A 16,671-nucleotide genomic window follows, 5' to 3' on the forward strand; every position below is an offset into this window, starting at 1 on the left:
AGGAAGGGGTTCACAACCATGGTGGAGGAGGTAGAGCAAATCCTGGTAGGGAGGATAGAAGAGTCTTAGGCTCTTACATCAATCTAAACCCAGGAAACTGTGGAAGTAGCATCTAAAAGCCAACCATCCATGCCAACAATTTTGAACTGAAGCCACAGCTCATCACCCTTGTTCAAAACAATTGTTCGTTCGGAGGAGGGGTCCAAGAAGATCCCAACCAACACTTAAACACCTTCCTGAGAATATGTGACACAGTGAAGTCCAATGGCGTTCAACCTAACGCCTATAGACTTCTATTGTTCCCATTCTCACTCAGGGATAAGGCAGCCAAGTGGTTGGAATCTTTTCCAAAGGAGAGCTTGACAACCTGGGATGATGTGATGAACAAATTCTTAGCAAGATTTTACCCCCCTCAACGAGTCAATCGGCTGAGAGCTGAGGTCCAAACTTTCAGGCAACAAGATGGTGAGACCCTATATGAAGCATGGGAGAGGTTTAAAGACCTAACAAGGAGATGTCCACCCGATATGTTCAATGAATGGGTGTAGCTGCACATCTTCTATGAATGGCTGTCATATGAATCAAAGAAGGCCGTAGACCATTCATCCGGAGGATCTTTGAACAAGAAGAAGACCATTGAGGAAGCCATAGATGTCATTGAAACTGTGGCTGAGAATGACTACTTCTATGCTTCCGAAAGAGGGAACACTAGAGGAGTAATGGAGCTCAACAATGTAGATGCTCTGCTAGCTCAGAACAAGCTCATTACCAAGCAGCTAGCTGACCTCACCAAGAAGATGGAGAGGAATCAAGTAGCAGCAATCACCACTTCAACTCAAGAAGAAGTAAGTGAAGAGGAAGAGGGCACTCAGGAGCAAGCCAACTACATTGGGAATTCACTAGGCAAAACCATGATCCATACTCCAAGACCTACAACCCTGGATGGAGGAATCACCCAAACTTTGGGTGGGGGAATCAACAAGACCAAGGCCAAGATCAGAGACGTCACAACCCCAACATCCATATAGCTCACCAACAATTCACACAGAGGACATATCAATAAAACCACATCAACACATCTCATCCTTCTACCTCTAATCCCAAGATACCCTCATTTGATGACAGAATCTCTAAGATTGAAACCTTACTTGAAAGCATATGCAAAGACATCGAAGACAATAAGGTGTTCAAAGAAGAGGTGCGAACCAGCATCAAGAATCGAGGAGAAGCAATCAAGAAGCTAGAATTCCAAGTGGGATATTTATCTGAGAATATTCCCAGACCAACTGATAGCTTCCCAAGTGATACGGAGAAGAACCCGAGGGGAGAAACAAAGAAGGTAAGATGGGAAGATTGCAAGATGGTCACTACAAATGATAAGAAGACTGAGGATAAGTCAAGCAAGCTGCCTGAACAACCTGAAGATACCTCAGTAGAAAAGAAGGAAAAAGACCATCAAGAGCCAGAAATCTCACAACAGGAGTTGCTGAGACTCTATGCACCATTTCCCCAACTACTCAATGGTGCTGTGGGAAAGAGAATATACTCAAGATTTCTGGATTTGTTTGCATCTCTGCATGTAAACATACCATTCATCAAGGCCATCCAACAAATGCCTGAATACATCAAGTATATGAAGGAGCTTCTGCCCAGGAAAAGCTCACTCAAAGGAGGCCAAACTATAGTGATGAACAAAGACTGCAGTGCCCTTATTCAAACACAACTGCCTGCAAAAAGAAAAGACCCAGGGAGTTTTCAAATCCCCTGTGCCATAGGGGAAACAATGTTTGATAGAGCACTCTGCGATTTGGGAGTAAGCATCAACTTAATACCCTTATCCCTGGTAAAGAGGCTGCAGATCAATGAGATAATGCCCACGGATGTGGTCATTAGGCTGGCTGACAAAACTCAAAAACAAGCAATAGGGGTGGTGGAGAATGTGTTACTGAAGGTGGGAAAATACTTCTTACCAACAGATTTTGTTATCCTGGACATGGAAGAAAGTCACACTCACCCACTCATATTGGGAAGACCATTCTTAGCTACAGCCAGAGCACTGATAGATGTGGAGCAAGGGGAGCTAATATTGAGAATCCATGATGAACGGCTTAGCTTCAATGTCTTCAAATTCTCACAAGAAACAGACCAAGAGGACAAAGAACTAAGCAAAGATCATCATGAGATACTGAAGGAAGAAGCAAGGATTGAAGCACAACCAGCCCACTCTGAGATTCACTGGGTTGATGGACAAGGCAAACAGCAAGTGCCACAGGTCAAGGAAAAATTGGAGGAACCTAAGCCACCAGAGGCTTGTGAGGACATCAACAAAAGCTCATCAAAAAAGGAGGCCACCAAGAGTAAGAAAACAGCACCAGGGACAAAGAAGAAGGTACCAAGGGGATGGCGGAACAAGAAGATTCCTACGGAAGACTTCTCTCCGGGGGATAAAGTGATCTCAGCCTACTACATAGATATCCCCCCTAATCTCCCCACTGTACCATCTCAGCTACCTAAGGTTTTCACCATAAACAGAGTTCTCTCCTTGGAGCATGTAGAGATCATTGACACAACCAATGGATATAAATCCACTGCCAGAGGAGAAGACTTCAAGCACTACCAACCTCCTTGATGGAAGCAAAACGTCAAGCTAGTGACGATAAAGAAGCGCTTCATGGGAGGCAACCCATGTTTTATATTGCTTTTAGAAAATAGTAAATAAGTTAATATTCATGAAGTCCAACAAAAACTTGACAAAACACTTAGTGAAAATCTTCATATGCAGTATATAGTGAAGAACAAGTTTGGTGTTCAAAGCATTATTCTTGAAGCTTTGAACAAAACTTTTCATCACAGTGCTCCACACTAAGTTTGGTGTCACCCCATGGTGCCACCTATGTACATATGAGGATACACAGTTAGTCAGTTAGTTGGAGTTCATGAATAAGCAAAAATTCTTTTTCTTTTTTTTATTATTCTAGCCGTAAAGATGAAGTATTTTTGTTTCTTTTATGATAGTAATTCTTAACTTTCTTCTTTTTGTCCTTATAGGGAAAAGAAAGGAGCATTGAAGAGGATTGATTGGACAATTAAATGGGAAAGTTCGGCCACTTCATGAAGAGGAGCCACACACGTGTTTCAAGAGGGAGTGCATTGGAAAATGTTGCCATGCAACATTGAAAAGAGAAGACGCTTGAAGACCGAGCAATCTTCATCATAAAGTGGTGATCCTTGTCTCTTATCCATGCACTACCCCAACCGTCCATCAAGCAACCACTCCAACAATCCACACCCTCTATTCACTCACCCATTCTCTATTTAAGTGGATTTAGTCCACACCACTTCCACACTCAAAGTTGCTACTCTTGCACTTCCCTTTCTGAAAATCAGTTCTCCAACTTCCCATTCTCTAAAATCCTACGTTTCTTCTTTTCACTACACCCCTCACATTTAACTTAACCCATGGCAGCATCAAGTTCCAAAAGGCAAAAGAGGAAGGAACCAATGGAAAGTGTCCCCTTCGATAAGAGTAGATTCAAATCAGCCTTTCATGAATGGGAATTTGAGCGGATAAAGCTCAAGAAGATACTACCCGAGTTAACCTTCCAATTCGATGAAGATGAATGTCCATAGATTCGGGAGAAGATTGAACGAAGAGGATGGAAAAAGCTCACTAATCCGGAGGGGAAGATCAATGCAAACCTCATCAAGGAGTTTTATGCAAATGTGGTGAGAGAGGACAAAACCAAGGCCTCTACCTTCACGAGTTATGTGCGAGGAAAGGAGGTGGATTTCAGCCCTAATGCCATAACAAAGGCCCCTAAGCTGAAATCTCCACACTTCAATGAGTCTAGCTATCATGCAAGGATAAGTGGAAGTCAAGACAATGATGAGCTGAGCGAGATCGCAAGTGACATCTGTGTTTTATGCGCAGACTGGGAGAGGTATGGAGACGGGAGACCCCGATTCATCAAGAGGGGAGACCTTAGCCCGGAAGGAAAAGGGTGGTTCGAACTCGTGAGAAGGTCTATCCTCCCAGCTGCAAATAACTCAGAGGTGAATATTAATCGAGCAACCATGGTGCATTGTCTAATACAAGGTGGAGAAATTAGGGTGCATGAACTTATAGCTGAGGGGATTCAAGATGCAGCTGAGAAGCTTGAATCAGGGTCCAGACTTTGGTATCCTAGCACCATTCTCCGACTATGCAAAAAGGCCAAAGTAGTCTTCGAGGATGGTAATCCGAATTGGGTAAACCCTGGGAGGCTAATGACAATCCAGCGTCTGGAATATACTACGGCCGCTCAGCAACAAAGGAGACCTCACATAGGAGGACGAAGGCCAAGAGAAGGAACTCATCAAGAAAGACCTCATCAGGAAGAACATCAACAAGAAGAGCATCCTTACCCAGCTGATTTGAATATGAATTCCATCCTAAGAGCCATTGAAGATTTGGGGATGAGGCATATGGAAGGACAAGATCAAATATTACACATTCAGTCTAGCTGGATGAACAAACAAGAAGAGTGGCAGAGACAACACATGGAGCAGCAACAGGAGCAATACTCACAGCTCACTCAAGCCATCCACCAAGTTACTGAGAGGCAAGAGCGGCAAGAGAAGCACTTGCAAGAGCTTAATCAACGAACAGTGGCTCAGATGAAAGCATTCAATGAGTTCAATGTGCTTAACGAAGGGAGGCAATTGCATAGGGAAGAGTTCAACGTGAACACTCAGGCAAGGTTGAACTATATGTCTAATCATTTGCATCATTTACACTATGCCATTCCCACATATGATGAGGTTCAAAAAGATCTTGAAGAGCAAGAAGAAAGGAAGGTGAAACAGCAAAAAGAAACACTCAAGAAGAAGATGGAAGATGGGGGTTTCTGGAAGAAGTTAATTGGAAGAAGCAAAGGAAATGGAAGTTCGAGCACACAAGGAGAACAAGAAAAAGAGCACAACCAACCACATGAATAAAAGGTGGTGGAGTTCCTTCTTTACTCCATTTTTTCTCTATGTTTTAAATAAGGAAGATCTTATATGAAATAGAACATGCTTCCATGCTAGTTTGAACATTTCTTTTTAATTCTGTCTTTTAAATTTCTTTTCATTGAAAATGGTCTGTGATTCTGGTTTTAAATGTCACTGCATCTTTCATTTACTTACTTGTATGTTTGTTCCTTAGAATCAAATGAAAAAGAGAATGAGTGTTTACAAAGGACCAAAGAGGAGTTTTTAATGTGGAGTCAGTTCATGAGTTTGTGGTGTGATCATAAGTTAGCTAAGTTGATTCAACCACAAGGTGGGAGGACAACTATCTGTCATGAATACTTTGCTTTGAACATAACCATGAGACTAACTGAATAAGAATGATCCTAATAAGAAAAAGAGAAAGAACAATAAAGGTTGAAAAATAAAAGAAAAAGAGTAAGCAATAAGGCTAGGCACCAATGGTTTTAGGCTTGAGGCATGTGTCTGTGGTGCTCCTGTGTGAGGGATCTACTTGGATGAATAAGCTCTTTGGGGTGCTTTATCACCTGGTAACTTGGGTTAACTAACTCGGGATTATCAGCTGAAAGTCCACTATCAAGAGTAACCCTCACCACAGAGTATTTAGTAACCCAAAGAGGTGCTGGACACCAAGGTCTCAAGCCAAGAAAAATAAGTAAACTATGTGCCTGTGGTGTGTATGTATGGGGGAGAGGCTTGAGCAAGTAAGTCCTTAGGGGTGCTTCAACACCTAGCACCTTGAACCAACTGGTTCGGGAGTGTTGGATGAAAGCTTATTTTAAAGAGTTACCCCCTTACAAGGCACTTAGCCTAAGAACACAAATAAGCCCTGAAATGACAAACAAAGGATCAATGAATAAAAGTCTCATGGTATGCAGTCACAGTGAGTATTCTAGGACATGATAAAGGTCTGAAAACTAGGAATGAACCTAAGTTGCTATGCATGAAACCACCATAAAACCAGCAACATGACCTCCACAAGAATGACTCACTTCTCTTGGCATTCCATTCATCATTCTCTTGTTCCAGTACTTGCTTAGGGACAAGCAAGCTTTAAGTTTGGTGTTGTGATGTCAGGGCATTTTGGTCAGTTTCACTGACCTTTTCTTTACTGTTTTTAGGTAGTTTCATTGCATTTTCTTAGGAAATAAGCTAGTTTTGGATAGAAAATCATTTACATCTTGATTCAAGCATGCATTGTGCATTTTACATGATTTCATGAGGATTTTGCATGGTTTTAATGACAAAATTGATATTGCATATCCCATGACTTGGATTAGAACTTTGATGCACTTTACTGCTTGATTTCAGGACAAAGGAAGCAAGGAATGGGAATAACTTGCAAAGTAATGAGACAAACAATTGCCAATAAAGCTATAGAAGCCATCATTGCCCACGTTAAGAGTCATGTTAACTAGGTTAACGTGAGCTCTAACGTAGAAGAAGAAAAATGGAACCAACGTTAGTGACACTTAACATTATCACTAACGTTGGTCCATGCTCATAAGTGGCCACGTTAGTTGCCACGTTAACTTAGTTAACGTGGCCTCTAACGTTAAGAACAAAGGGGGAAGCCAACGTTAGTGACATTAAACATAATCACTAACGTTGGCCAAGGGTACAAGAGCCACGTTAACTCCCACGTTAACCTAGTTAACGTGAAGCAACAAAGTGGTCGACAACGTTAGTGACACTCAACATTGTCACTAACGTTGGAATGAAACCACAAAGCCCCTAAGAAGCCACGTTAACTTCCACGTTAACCTAGTTAACGTGGAAGCTAACGTGAAAGAGGAAGGCCATCGCCAACGTTAGTGACACTTAACATTGTCACTAACGTTGGAAGCAACCACTCAAGCCACTATGAGCCACGTTAACTCCCATGTTAACTTAGTTAACGTGGAAGCTAACATGGATAAAGGATTCAAGAGCCAACGTTAGTGACACTCAACATTGTCACTAACGTTGGAGATGGCTACCAAGGCCACGTTAACCAAGTTAACGTGGACTCTAACGTGAGACTAATGGAACAATGGAACATTAGTGACAATGTTGAGTGTCACTAACGTTCTCGAAGATTGGCAAGCCTACGTTAGAGGAGCCACGTTAACTAAGTTAACGTGGACTCTAACGTAGGGAAGTGGAAGGATTTGCAACGTTATTGGGAATGTTGAGTCCCAATAACGTGTGCGAAGGATGAAAGGGCCACGTTAGTGGCAACGTTTGTGCCACTAACGTCAAGGTTAACGTGGCTTCTAAATTGGTGAGGAACGTTAGTGAAAATGTTGAATGACACTAACGTTCTCGAATCCACTCTTCATTTAAACGTTAACACCCTTAACGTCCTAAGCTCAAGTCTCTGCCCACTTCACACTTTCTCTCTGCAAGTGAAGTTAAGCCCAATGAAGAAGAGGAACTGCTTCAAACTCAAGATCCAAGGCCCATACCCAAGACTTGAAGAATCAACTAGAAGAGCAGAAGAGTAGTATATATAGGGGTAGTTTTGAATTAGAGGGGAGCTTTTGGAGAGTTAGAAATTATAGAGAGCCTCTTGGCTTAGAACTACTCTCTGTATTTTACTTTCTCTGCACTTCTAGTTCTATCATGTATTCTCCATCTTTGTTTTCATTTTCCAGAGCTATGAACAACTAAACCCCTTTCATTGGGTTAGGGAGCTCTGTTGTAATTTGATGGATCAATACTAATTTTCTTGTTCTTCTTCTATCTTTCCTCTTGATTTTACTTGAAAGCTTTCGATCTTCATCCAATTGGATAGTTATCTTGGAAAAGAAGCTATTCAAACTTGGATCTCTTCGGAGCCTTGAAAGAGGAATGAAGAGATCAGCTAGAAATGCTTTCTCATGCTGGACCAAATTGGGTGTGGATGGGTATGTGGCTATAACCCTCTCAACACTTGATTTGGGAAATGCATGTGGTATAATCAGTGACCACACTTCATCTCTTTTCATGAGTAATTGACCAAGGAATTGGCTATTGATCAAGATTTGAGAGATTGAATTGCAAGAAATTGTGATTCAATCACTTAAGATTGCCAAGGAGATCAATGAGTGCATTGATTGAGGAAGAGATGAAAATGAAATTGATCCGGAGAATGCAACATCTCCTGAGCCCAATGAATTCCCCATTCCTAATCTTACCCATTCTCTTTAATTTCTGCAATTTACTTTTACGAGCAATTCCCCAATTCCCATTTACAATTCTGCAATTTACTTTCAGTCATTTATTTTCCCGCCATTTTATTTTCTGCAATTATCAACTCTAATTCTGGATTCGTTCAACTAGAACATTCCTCTAATTAAAGTTGCTTGATCAATCAATCCCTGTGGGATTCGACCTCACTCTATTGTGAGTTTTTACTTGACGACAAGTTCGGTACACTTGCCGAATGGAAATTTGTTGAGAGACAAGTTTTCCGCGATCAGCCATTACCATGAAGTGGACGCGCAACAGCCTTTTTGTGATGTGCATAATGAAGTAAGGGTGCTCGGACTGAAATGTCTGCTCCACCTCAGCTGCAGCTGCGCTCCTAGGAACATTGATGCACCCCGTTCGACCGCGGGGCTTTTGAGGAGTGCGCGGACGGTTCCTTGGCACCTGGGGGGGTGTGAGGTCACCGAAGTCATCACCGGACGCAGCATACGTCCTCTCCACACCCGGTGATTGAAATATGCGAACGCTGAAGTCGTCTCTGCCCTTGTGCTTGAACAGCAGAATGTTAAAGGGTTGTAGCTTGTAATCATGATAAAACCTTTGCCATCCCCTCCCGAGAGTGATCTCTTTCAACCCCTTGGGGCTGCATGCAATCTGGTAAGTACGGTCTGACTCGTCGGCGACCGTGATGTAGATATGGTTGCTACCCTTGGGGAGGAGACCACTGGGTAATGGTAGACGCTGCAGATATGGGCATATCAAGATACAGTGTAAGAGATAGAACAAAATGCGGAGAGGAGAGTCAGAAATAATGGAAAGAATAGAAGAGCAAGCTTTAACCTACCATCGGTCGCGACGGCTCTCCTACCGCTTTGATAACCCTAACGACGTCACCTTTCGCGTGTTCTTTGGCCATTTTCTCGTCCAGGCGCCAACAGAGAAGAAGGAGATATTCTGAGTTAGGAGAACAACAACAGAGTGGACAGCGTGTGAATCGAGCAGATATGAAGGGTGAATCCTATCTAATTAATTAATTTAGTCAGAGTTTCACCCCTTAGGATTGTGTGCCATCACCCTTCCATGAAGTCTTCCTCTAGAAGCCAAAAAGTTTCGTGCCTGATGGGTCAGATGGGAATATATTTTTTTTTTGTGGTTGTGTTAAGCGAGACTTTGGATTTTAAAACAATTTTGTCCTGAATCCGTCTCCATTAAAAGGCCATAACCAATCGGTACGCACAAAAAAACTCATGGAACCATATATTGTGGGCATAAAGGAGGATATGAGTACGTAGTTGTTAGTGGGCTCAGGTTATTGCGTTGGCCTGGCCCATGAAAGCGTAAATCATCCCCTGGCGTTTAGTATGGTCCTTTTCACTGCACGAAAAAAAAATTCTCACACGGCTGCGCAAGGAAGAGGAACACCAAGATAGTTATCGCATGTATAATAAGTTGTTGAACCGTTTAACAGCAATATTAATTTTCTGTATGATATTAATTGTCTGTATGATACGGTAAATGAAAAAAATCTGAATGTTTATTCCGGTGTTGTAAAACTGATTTGCAAGGACATAACGCACCCGTAAATAGTTGCTGAAATGTTCTGGGATCATGATTTGGAAACGTTAAATGCTAACGGCGCAATACGATTCCCTAATTTTGTTTAAACCGCTCAAACGACTTGTTTTATTTGGCTGATTTATAGGCAGAGGGGCTGAGTTATGAGTAACTCCAAACAATTCACGATAAGCAGAGAACGAACCGATGAAAGTAGATATAATAATCGCTATAGAGTTTTAATTAGCATTTCATAAGATCAAAAGGACAACGAAACAAACAAACTAGATAGATCATTCAGGGCTTTAGGCCTCGACAAAAAACCAAAACAACATAAAGATGTCACCCATGTGCACCAGGTCAAATACCTTCGTCACTGTGTTCAATCTACACCGGTTGAACGCCTGCCTGGCGGGACAAAGATTTCTCCTTGACCTCCAAAACATTGATGACACTGTTTGCCAGGAGAAGCCACCTTGAGCTTTCCACCATCATTTCGTCTGCTTTGTGATACAGTCGGCGAGCGGTCGCTTCAGACTGTTGCAAGCCCCTGCGAAGCAACTTTTCCTGCCGGCACCGTGCCTTCTCCTCTTCCTCCAGTTGATCCTTCTTTTTCTTTAACTTGACCATTAAGTCTAACCTCTCGTTATCGACCTCAGAGAGTTCACCTGAGGCTTTTACAAGCCTCTCCTCTCAAAAATCCTCCCTCCTGAGAAGTTCGGCCTCAACGAGATCACAATCCGCAGACTTTTGATCTGTACGGACGATGTTGATCAGATTGGAGATCGGCTCATTCGTGAGGTCGACGGGACTAACGGCGTGGTCAGTGACGGTCTCCTTCGACATTTTCTCGGATGTACACAGAGGAGAGAGCAGTGGATGGTGGCAGAAATAAGGAGGGGGGTAAGGATAGACGGAGAGGTGAGAGAAGGAGTTACGGCAGAGAAGAACTGGCAAAGAAGCGATAGGAGGGATAGGGTTTGTCATTAGACGGCACATATACATATATAGTGTAAAGTGGGAAGCTGCTTCGAATACCTTTATTTATTTGTAGAAAATGTGTAATTAGTGTACTTCGTTTATTTTTGGGAAAATAAACGATTTGTATTTAAACTAGTTCGATGGAAGAAAAAAAAAGGAAGAGATAATAATTTACTTACATAATAGCTTAAATTAACATTTCGCGTTAATATAGTTTTAAGTTTGTTTTTCAATTACAATGCTCATCTTTAATAATTACGTCTAGGATCCCTTCGATTCACGTGCAAAACCCACAGATATAATAACTACGTCTAGGATCTCTTCGATTCACGTGCCAAACCCACAGACGGGGAGCATCGGTTACAGTGGGCGCAAATGAATGCGTATGTGGCACGGTACCCCACTTATCTAGTAAGGCGGTTTACAGTATATAATCTCCCTCCCCAGCGTTCCCTCATCGCGTCTGGTCTTCCATGCTAACAACGCAAGATAATTCCCTAATTATGTATCAACCCCTCAGATAAATTGTTTTATATTGGATGATTTGCATCCCCCGTTTTTTTGCTTGGCGCAAATGATTCGCCGAAAAGTGTGTTTAGCGTATGTTTACGTAATATTTATTTCAATTTAAATCAATCAAATTATTACTAACAAGCAAGGAGATGAAAAGATATTGATTGTTAACCGCATCTAGATTAAACGAGTTTATGCTGGCTACGAAGAATATAATATTAATCTTCCGAATCAATGGCACTCAAAATGGAAATAACTCAGAAATTTTGTTCTTTTCGTGTGATACTCACTGGCGAGGAAGGATAAACGAACCGATTAACAATTGAAGATAAACAGATTTTTAATATTGAACAGATGAAAGTAGATATAATAATCGCTATAGAGTTTTAGTTAGCATTTCATAAGATCAAAAGGAGGACCAAACAAACAAACCAGATAGATTATTCAGGGCTTCAGGCTTCGACAAAAAACCAAAACAACATAAAGATATCACCCAGGTCAAATATCTCAGTCACTGTCTTCAATCTGCACCAGTTGAATGCCTGCCTGGCGGGACGAAGATTTCTCCTTGACCTCCAGAACATCCACGACCCTTTGTGACAGGTCACGCCACTTTGAGGTTTGCGCCATCATTTCGTTTAATTTGTCATGCATTCGGCGAACGATCGCTTCATGCTGTGGCTGCTCCCTGCGAAACAACTTTTCCTCCCGGCGCCGTACCTTCTCCTCTTCCTCCAGTTGATCCTCCCTTTTCTTCAACTTGACCATTAACTTCAACCCCTCGGACCTGACCTCGAAGAGGTCATCTGAGATTTTCCCAAGCCTAGCCTCCCAAATTTCCTCTCTCCTGACAAGTTCGGCCTCAACGAAGTCACATTCCACGGACTTCTCATCTGTACGGACAATGTCGATCAGCTTGGACATTGGTTGTTCTGTGAGGTAGACGGGACTAACGGCGTGGTCGGTGACGGTCTCCTTAGACATTTTCTCGGAGGTACACAGCGGAGAGAGCAGTGGATGGTGGCAGAAATAAGGAGGGGGATAAGGATAGACAGAGAGGTGAGAGAAGGAGTTACAGTAGAGAAGAACTGGGAAAGAAGCATTAGGGGGGATAGGGTTTATCATTAACGGGCACGTATACATATATAGTGTAAATTGGAAAGCTGCTTCGAATACCTTTTTTTTTTTTAGAAAATGAGTAATACTTCGTTTTTTTTTATTTTTGGGAAAATAAATGATTTATATTTAAGGAAAAAGAAGAGATAACAAATTTAATGTAGTTTTAAATTTAAATTTAAAGTTATTTTTCAGTGTTCAAGTTTTAAAATTACGTTTACGATGTCTTCGATTCCTGTGCCAAAACCAAAAACGAAGCATCAGTCACAGTGGGCGTAAATGAAGGCGTACGTGGCACGGTACCTGACTTATCTAGTGAGCCGTTTTGCAGTATATAAGTTCACTACCCAGTTTTCCTTCATCGCGTCTGGTGATCCATACTAACGACGGTCCTCCTGTAACCTTCCCCTTCCACCACCTATTCAATAAATTTAAATCAAATAGGATGAGATCTGGTGCAACCTCCGAGAAAGGTAGAATGGGAAAGAAGGTCGGATATGGAAGAAGGAAAGGGAAAGGGAAAGGGGTGCCACCACGCGTCTGTCTGCTGACTCTTCTGCCTCGCAAAATATGGGAGAGAATTGCATCAAGGGTTGCGTCGTCCTCGATCCAGGATCTGTTTAACAGGCAGGCGACTTGCAAGGTATTTTTGGACACAGGCCGCTCATCTGCGGTGTACAAGGTGGCCTCCATAGCGGAGATACTCGTCGTGTTCGGTTATGACTTGGAGGACCGTTCTGAGGATGAGTTCCTTTATAGAAGCGCGCGCGCAGGAAATCCGGCCGCTATATTCCGTATAGGGATGAGAGAATTCTGCTGGATGGACCGACACGTCGCTGGGGTCGACACCCTGCTTGAGGCCGCCAATGCGGGTGACGTCCAAGCCTGCTACATGTGTGCGATGCTGCTACTGACGCCAGGTGTTGGGGACGGGGCAGACGCTGGCAGGGGGGTTGAAATGTATGAGAATGTGCTGGCTGCTGGAAAAATCGAATTGTGCAGAGAACTCTTCGGGCAGTTGTTCGCAAATCCGCTGATTGTGGTGCACCCGTCGGATCCAGGGAAGCCCGTCGTCTGCCGGTCAAGCGTCTGCCCGACCCGCGGGACCATGGGTGCCGCCAACGATTCCTCGAGTGTGCCGTGCGTCCACTGCCTTGCCGAGTTTGAGGTGTTGCATTTCTTTAGTCTGTTTACTTTCAGATGAAGTTTCGTTGTAACCAAAGTTGAATGTATTTCATTGTTAATGATTCGGGTGTTTGAGTTGGGTGGCCTTGTAAATCCCCGCTTTTGTGGACCAGATAAGTGACATATTCGAACCGATGCATATCACCGTGTTTAAACATTTAAACGGTCACACGCATAACCTTCGATAGAAGCACTATTTCATAACTTCATTAGCTAATAGGCCAAGACGAATAAAAAAAAAACGCGCCACAAAAGTTCAATATTAGCATTGGGCCTAAACAGTACAATAGTAATCCTAAACATACATTGCCGGGGAGGGGAGGGGTAGTATACGGTGTCTCCATCCCGTTGTTGCACTGACCCGTAAGACCTGGGACTTCACCTGTCCAGCAAAATGTTGGCCAACTACCGTATGATTTCTCCCAGTTGAGTCCTGAGTTCCTGTCTCTCTCTCGATCTGGGATATACGGTACTCGATCGACGCAACGGCCCATTGTATGTCCTCAATCGATTGGCTGGCTACAAGCGAAGTAACTTTGTTAGCAACGTATTGATACCGACGCAGGTGACTAGACGTGGGGGTGCTGCAAGAACACATTTTTCGCTTACCCGATGCACCTGGTTCTGTCGCGGGACTATTTCTCACCGTCGTATCGTGCCGTTCGCCTTGAATGACGAATCGATTGAACTCATACGGCGGCGGGAGCTCACTGCCCAAATTGGAATCGAGGCGCATCGGTAAACGAAATCCTCCTCCCCTGCGTTGCGTGCAGCGGTGCATGACATCCTGAGACTGCATAAGTCCCTGACGGACTGTGCTGCGGTCCTCCCGGTAATTAAGGTCCAAACATCGTGGGGAAGGTTGGCGGGGTCTGTCGGACGATACATCTCCTTTCCTTGTATTGAATGCATGAGACGCTTGATGAATGGGCCGTTATGTGTAAGCAGTGGACAACACAAAGGCTCCAAGCAGTTATCACAAAGGCTGTTGTTTACGGTGTCCGTCTTTATAGTCACCCGGTGCCGTGTGCGATCGAATCCCATCGGTTGTGTACCGTGCCTCTACACCAACTCAGTCACACTCACATCGATTAGGGAGCCTGCCGATTCATTCCCGTCGCCTCGCACACGGCTTCCTTAGCAAACACGTCCCTTGTATTCAGAGTTTTTTTTGTTTAATTTTTTTTAACTTTCCGGTCATTAACTTTATGACTTTCATTTTGCCCATTTCGTCGCTCGGGGATTCCCAATTTCTTTTTTTTTCTCTATATGTTTTGTAGTACCCGGTCAATATATCCCATAATAAGTATCAGTTTAACCAAAGAACAGTTTGCCTGTTATCCGTTGGGATTTATAAACGAGTAATTGGTTAGATAATATAAATCCGTCAAATTCTTACATCATGGATATATAAAAAACATGAAACAACAAAGCATTCATTAAACAATATGTCAATACTAAACCTAATATGATGCGTCAATACTAAGCCGAAATATTATACGTCAATACTAAACCTAATATGCATGACAATCCTAAACCCTAGGAATGTCTACGTATCGTTCCACCTCATAGTCGACGCGACAGCGAATGCACCGAATATGGTCGGCGCCTCCGACACCGTGGACGGAGCCCCGCTCTGTCGCCCTCCGGCGGTAGTCATAGAGAAGACCCATATGGCCTCGGGTCATGCATCTGGTCAAGTCACAGACCGTATGTTCTTCTCCCTTTTTCAGCATATGGACTTCATCCGGCCAAGAAATTATGAGGACCGCGAAGCAACTCGAGTAACATGCGGGGAGTAAGTCACCTGCTTCGAGCGTGCGAAATAGTTCCAAACCTTTTTTGTCTTCGCTGTCGTCCATTCGGATGAGCAACTCCATTGAAAGTGCGTACTTGGCAGCGTCCACCCCATTGCTTGCTGCATTTTGCAGCATTTCCCATCCGATGGCGTGGTTACGTCGTATGTAGAGCTCCCGCAGTGCCTCCCTAAATAGAAGCTCCGGGTGACCAATCTCAGTGCACCTTTCGAAAAATTTTCGCCCTACAGGGTCCCGTATTCACAACCAATTCATCTCATGCGGGGGTGGTATGGCAACCATCCTGAGCACAGTATCCTCGTCGCCTACATCGCGCGTAACGCAACACGTCATACGGAACCTGCACAGGTCCGCAATGGAGTTCGTCGCAACTTTAATGGCTATGACTAACCAAACGTCGCAGGGTAGTTCGAAGGCGGTAGACAAACGCTCCATTGTAACTTCCCGTTGGACGAGGGCCTGGCAATGTATATGCTTAAGATGGTGTTATCCAGTGGTGTTGAGAATATGCATGCTAGTATATTTATGGTTGAGGATCGCCCTTTGGAATATAGTTCCCTCGGACTTAATCGACGCATCTTATGGTTGGCGAAATCCATTCTCGTTTTTTTTAAAAAAAAAAAAAAGCCTTCTACGCCCTTGCGTTGTAAACAGAAATAACATTATTAATTGAGGGCATTTATTAGATTTGTCGTTACGCGCTGGTGCATATTTAGTTGATGGCTAGGAGGGTTAAAATAAAATCTAATTAAAATATATTTTAACTAATCGTCATCGCATTCATTCATATGTATATATATAATTAAGGAAGATTAGTCTTGGAAACTTCAACAGGCGTCCATGCACGAAATACGAAATATGAAAGGAAAGGCCGTAAACACACAAAGTCTTAATTTGTGAGTATGATGAACTTGAATCGGCACGCATGCTCGCAGTGAACCCAAATAAAAAACTAGAGAAGGAAGCAACCTAATACTAACTTGGGCATGGGGACATTGGCATCATAGCTGGCTGAACGATGTATCCTACGCAGTACCAGGCTGTCGACTTAGGTGTTCTTCTTTGATTTCGTCCGCCATAACTCTGCCTTGCTCAACACACGATCCCTGAGTTTGTTGAATGGTGTGCTGGTCAGGTTCACCGCAGTTGTCGCCCTGATCTCGTTCTCCCATAACTGCAAAACGGTAAACGATCGGATTTAATGTGTCCCTACGATATAATAGCCGTAATCTACGTTTTTATTTGAGCATACTTACAATCTCGTCTATGATCGGGCTGAATTTGTCTCCCATGTTGAGCCACCCAATGACCCATATCCCGGAGT

The 16,671-nt window shown here is 43.2% G+C and overlaps 1 protein-coding gene and 1 non-coding gene across 2 annotated transcripts; one reads left to right on the top strand and one right to left on the bottom strand.

The window, feature by feature from the left end:
• Window positions 1-425: 425 nt before the first annotated feature.
• Window positions 426-528, bottom strand: LOC148549856 (small nucleolar RNA R71). Its single transcript, XR_015897559.1, has one exon. It is a non-coding gene; the product is annotated as a small nucleolar RNA R71 (small nucleolar RNA).
• A 12,262-nt stretch (window positions 529-12,790) lies between these two features.
• LOC107611559 (uncharacterized) lies at window positions 12,791-13,549 on the top strand. Its single transcript, XM_016313470.1, has one exon. It carries the CDS (start codon window positions 12,791-12,793, stop codon window positions 13,547-13,549), a length of 759 nt encoding a protein of 252 aa, XP_016168956.1.
• The last annotated feature ends 3,122 nt before the right edge of the window (window positions 13,550-16,671 follow it).

Source organism: Arachis ipaensis, chromosome B8 (assembly GCF_059453495.1).
Source record: "Arachis ipaensis isolate K30076 ecotype BB chromosome B8, ASM5945349v1, whole genome shotgun sequence".
Classification (NCBI taxonomy): Eukaryota; Viridiplantae; Streptophyta; class Magnoliopsida; order Fabales; family Fabaceae; genus Arachis; species Arachis ipaensis.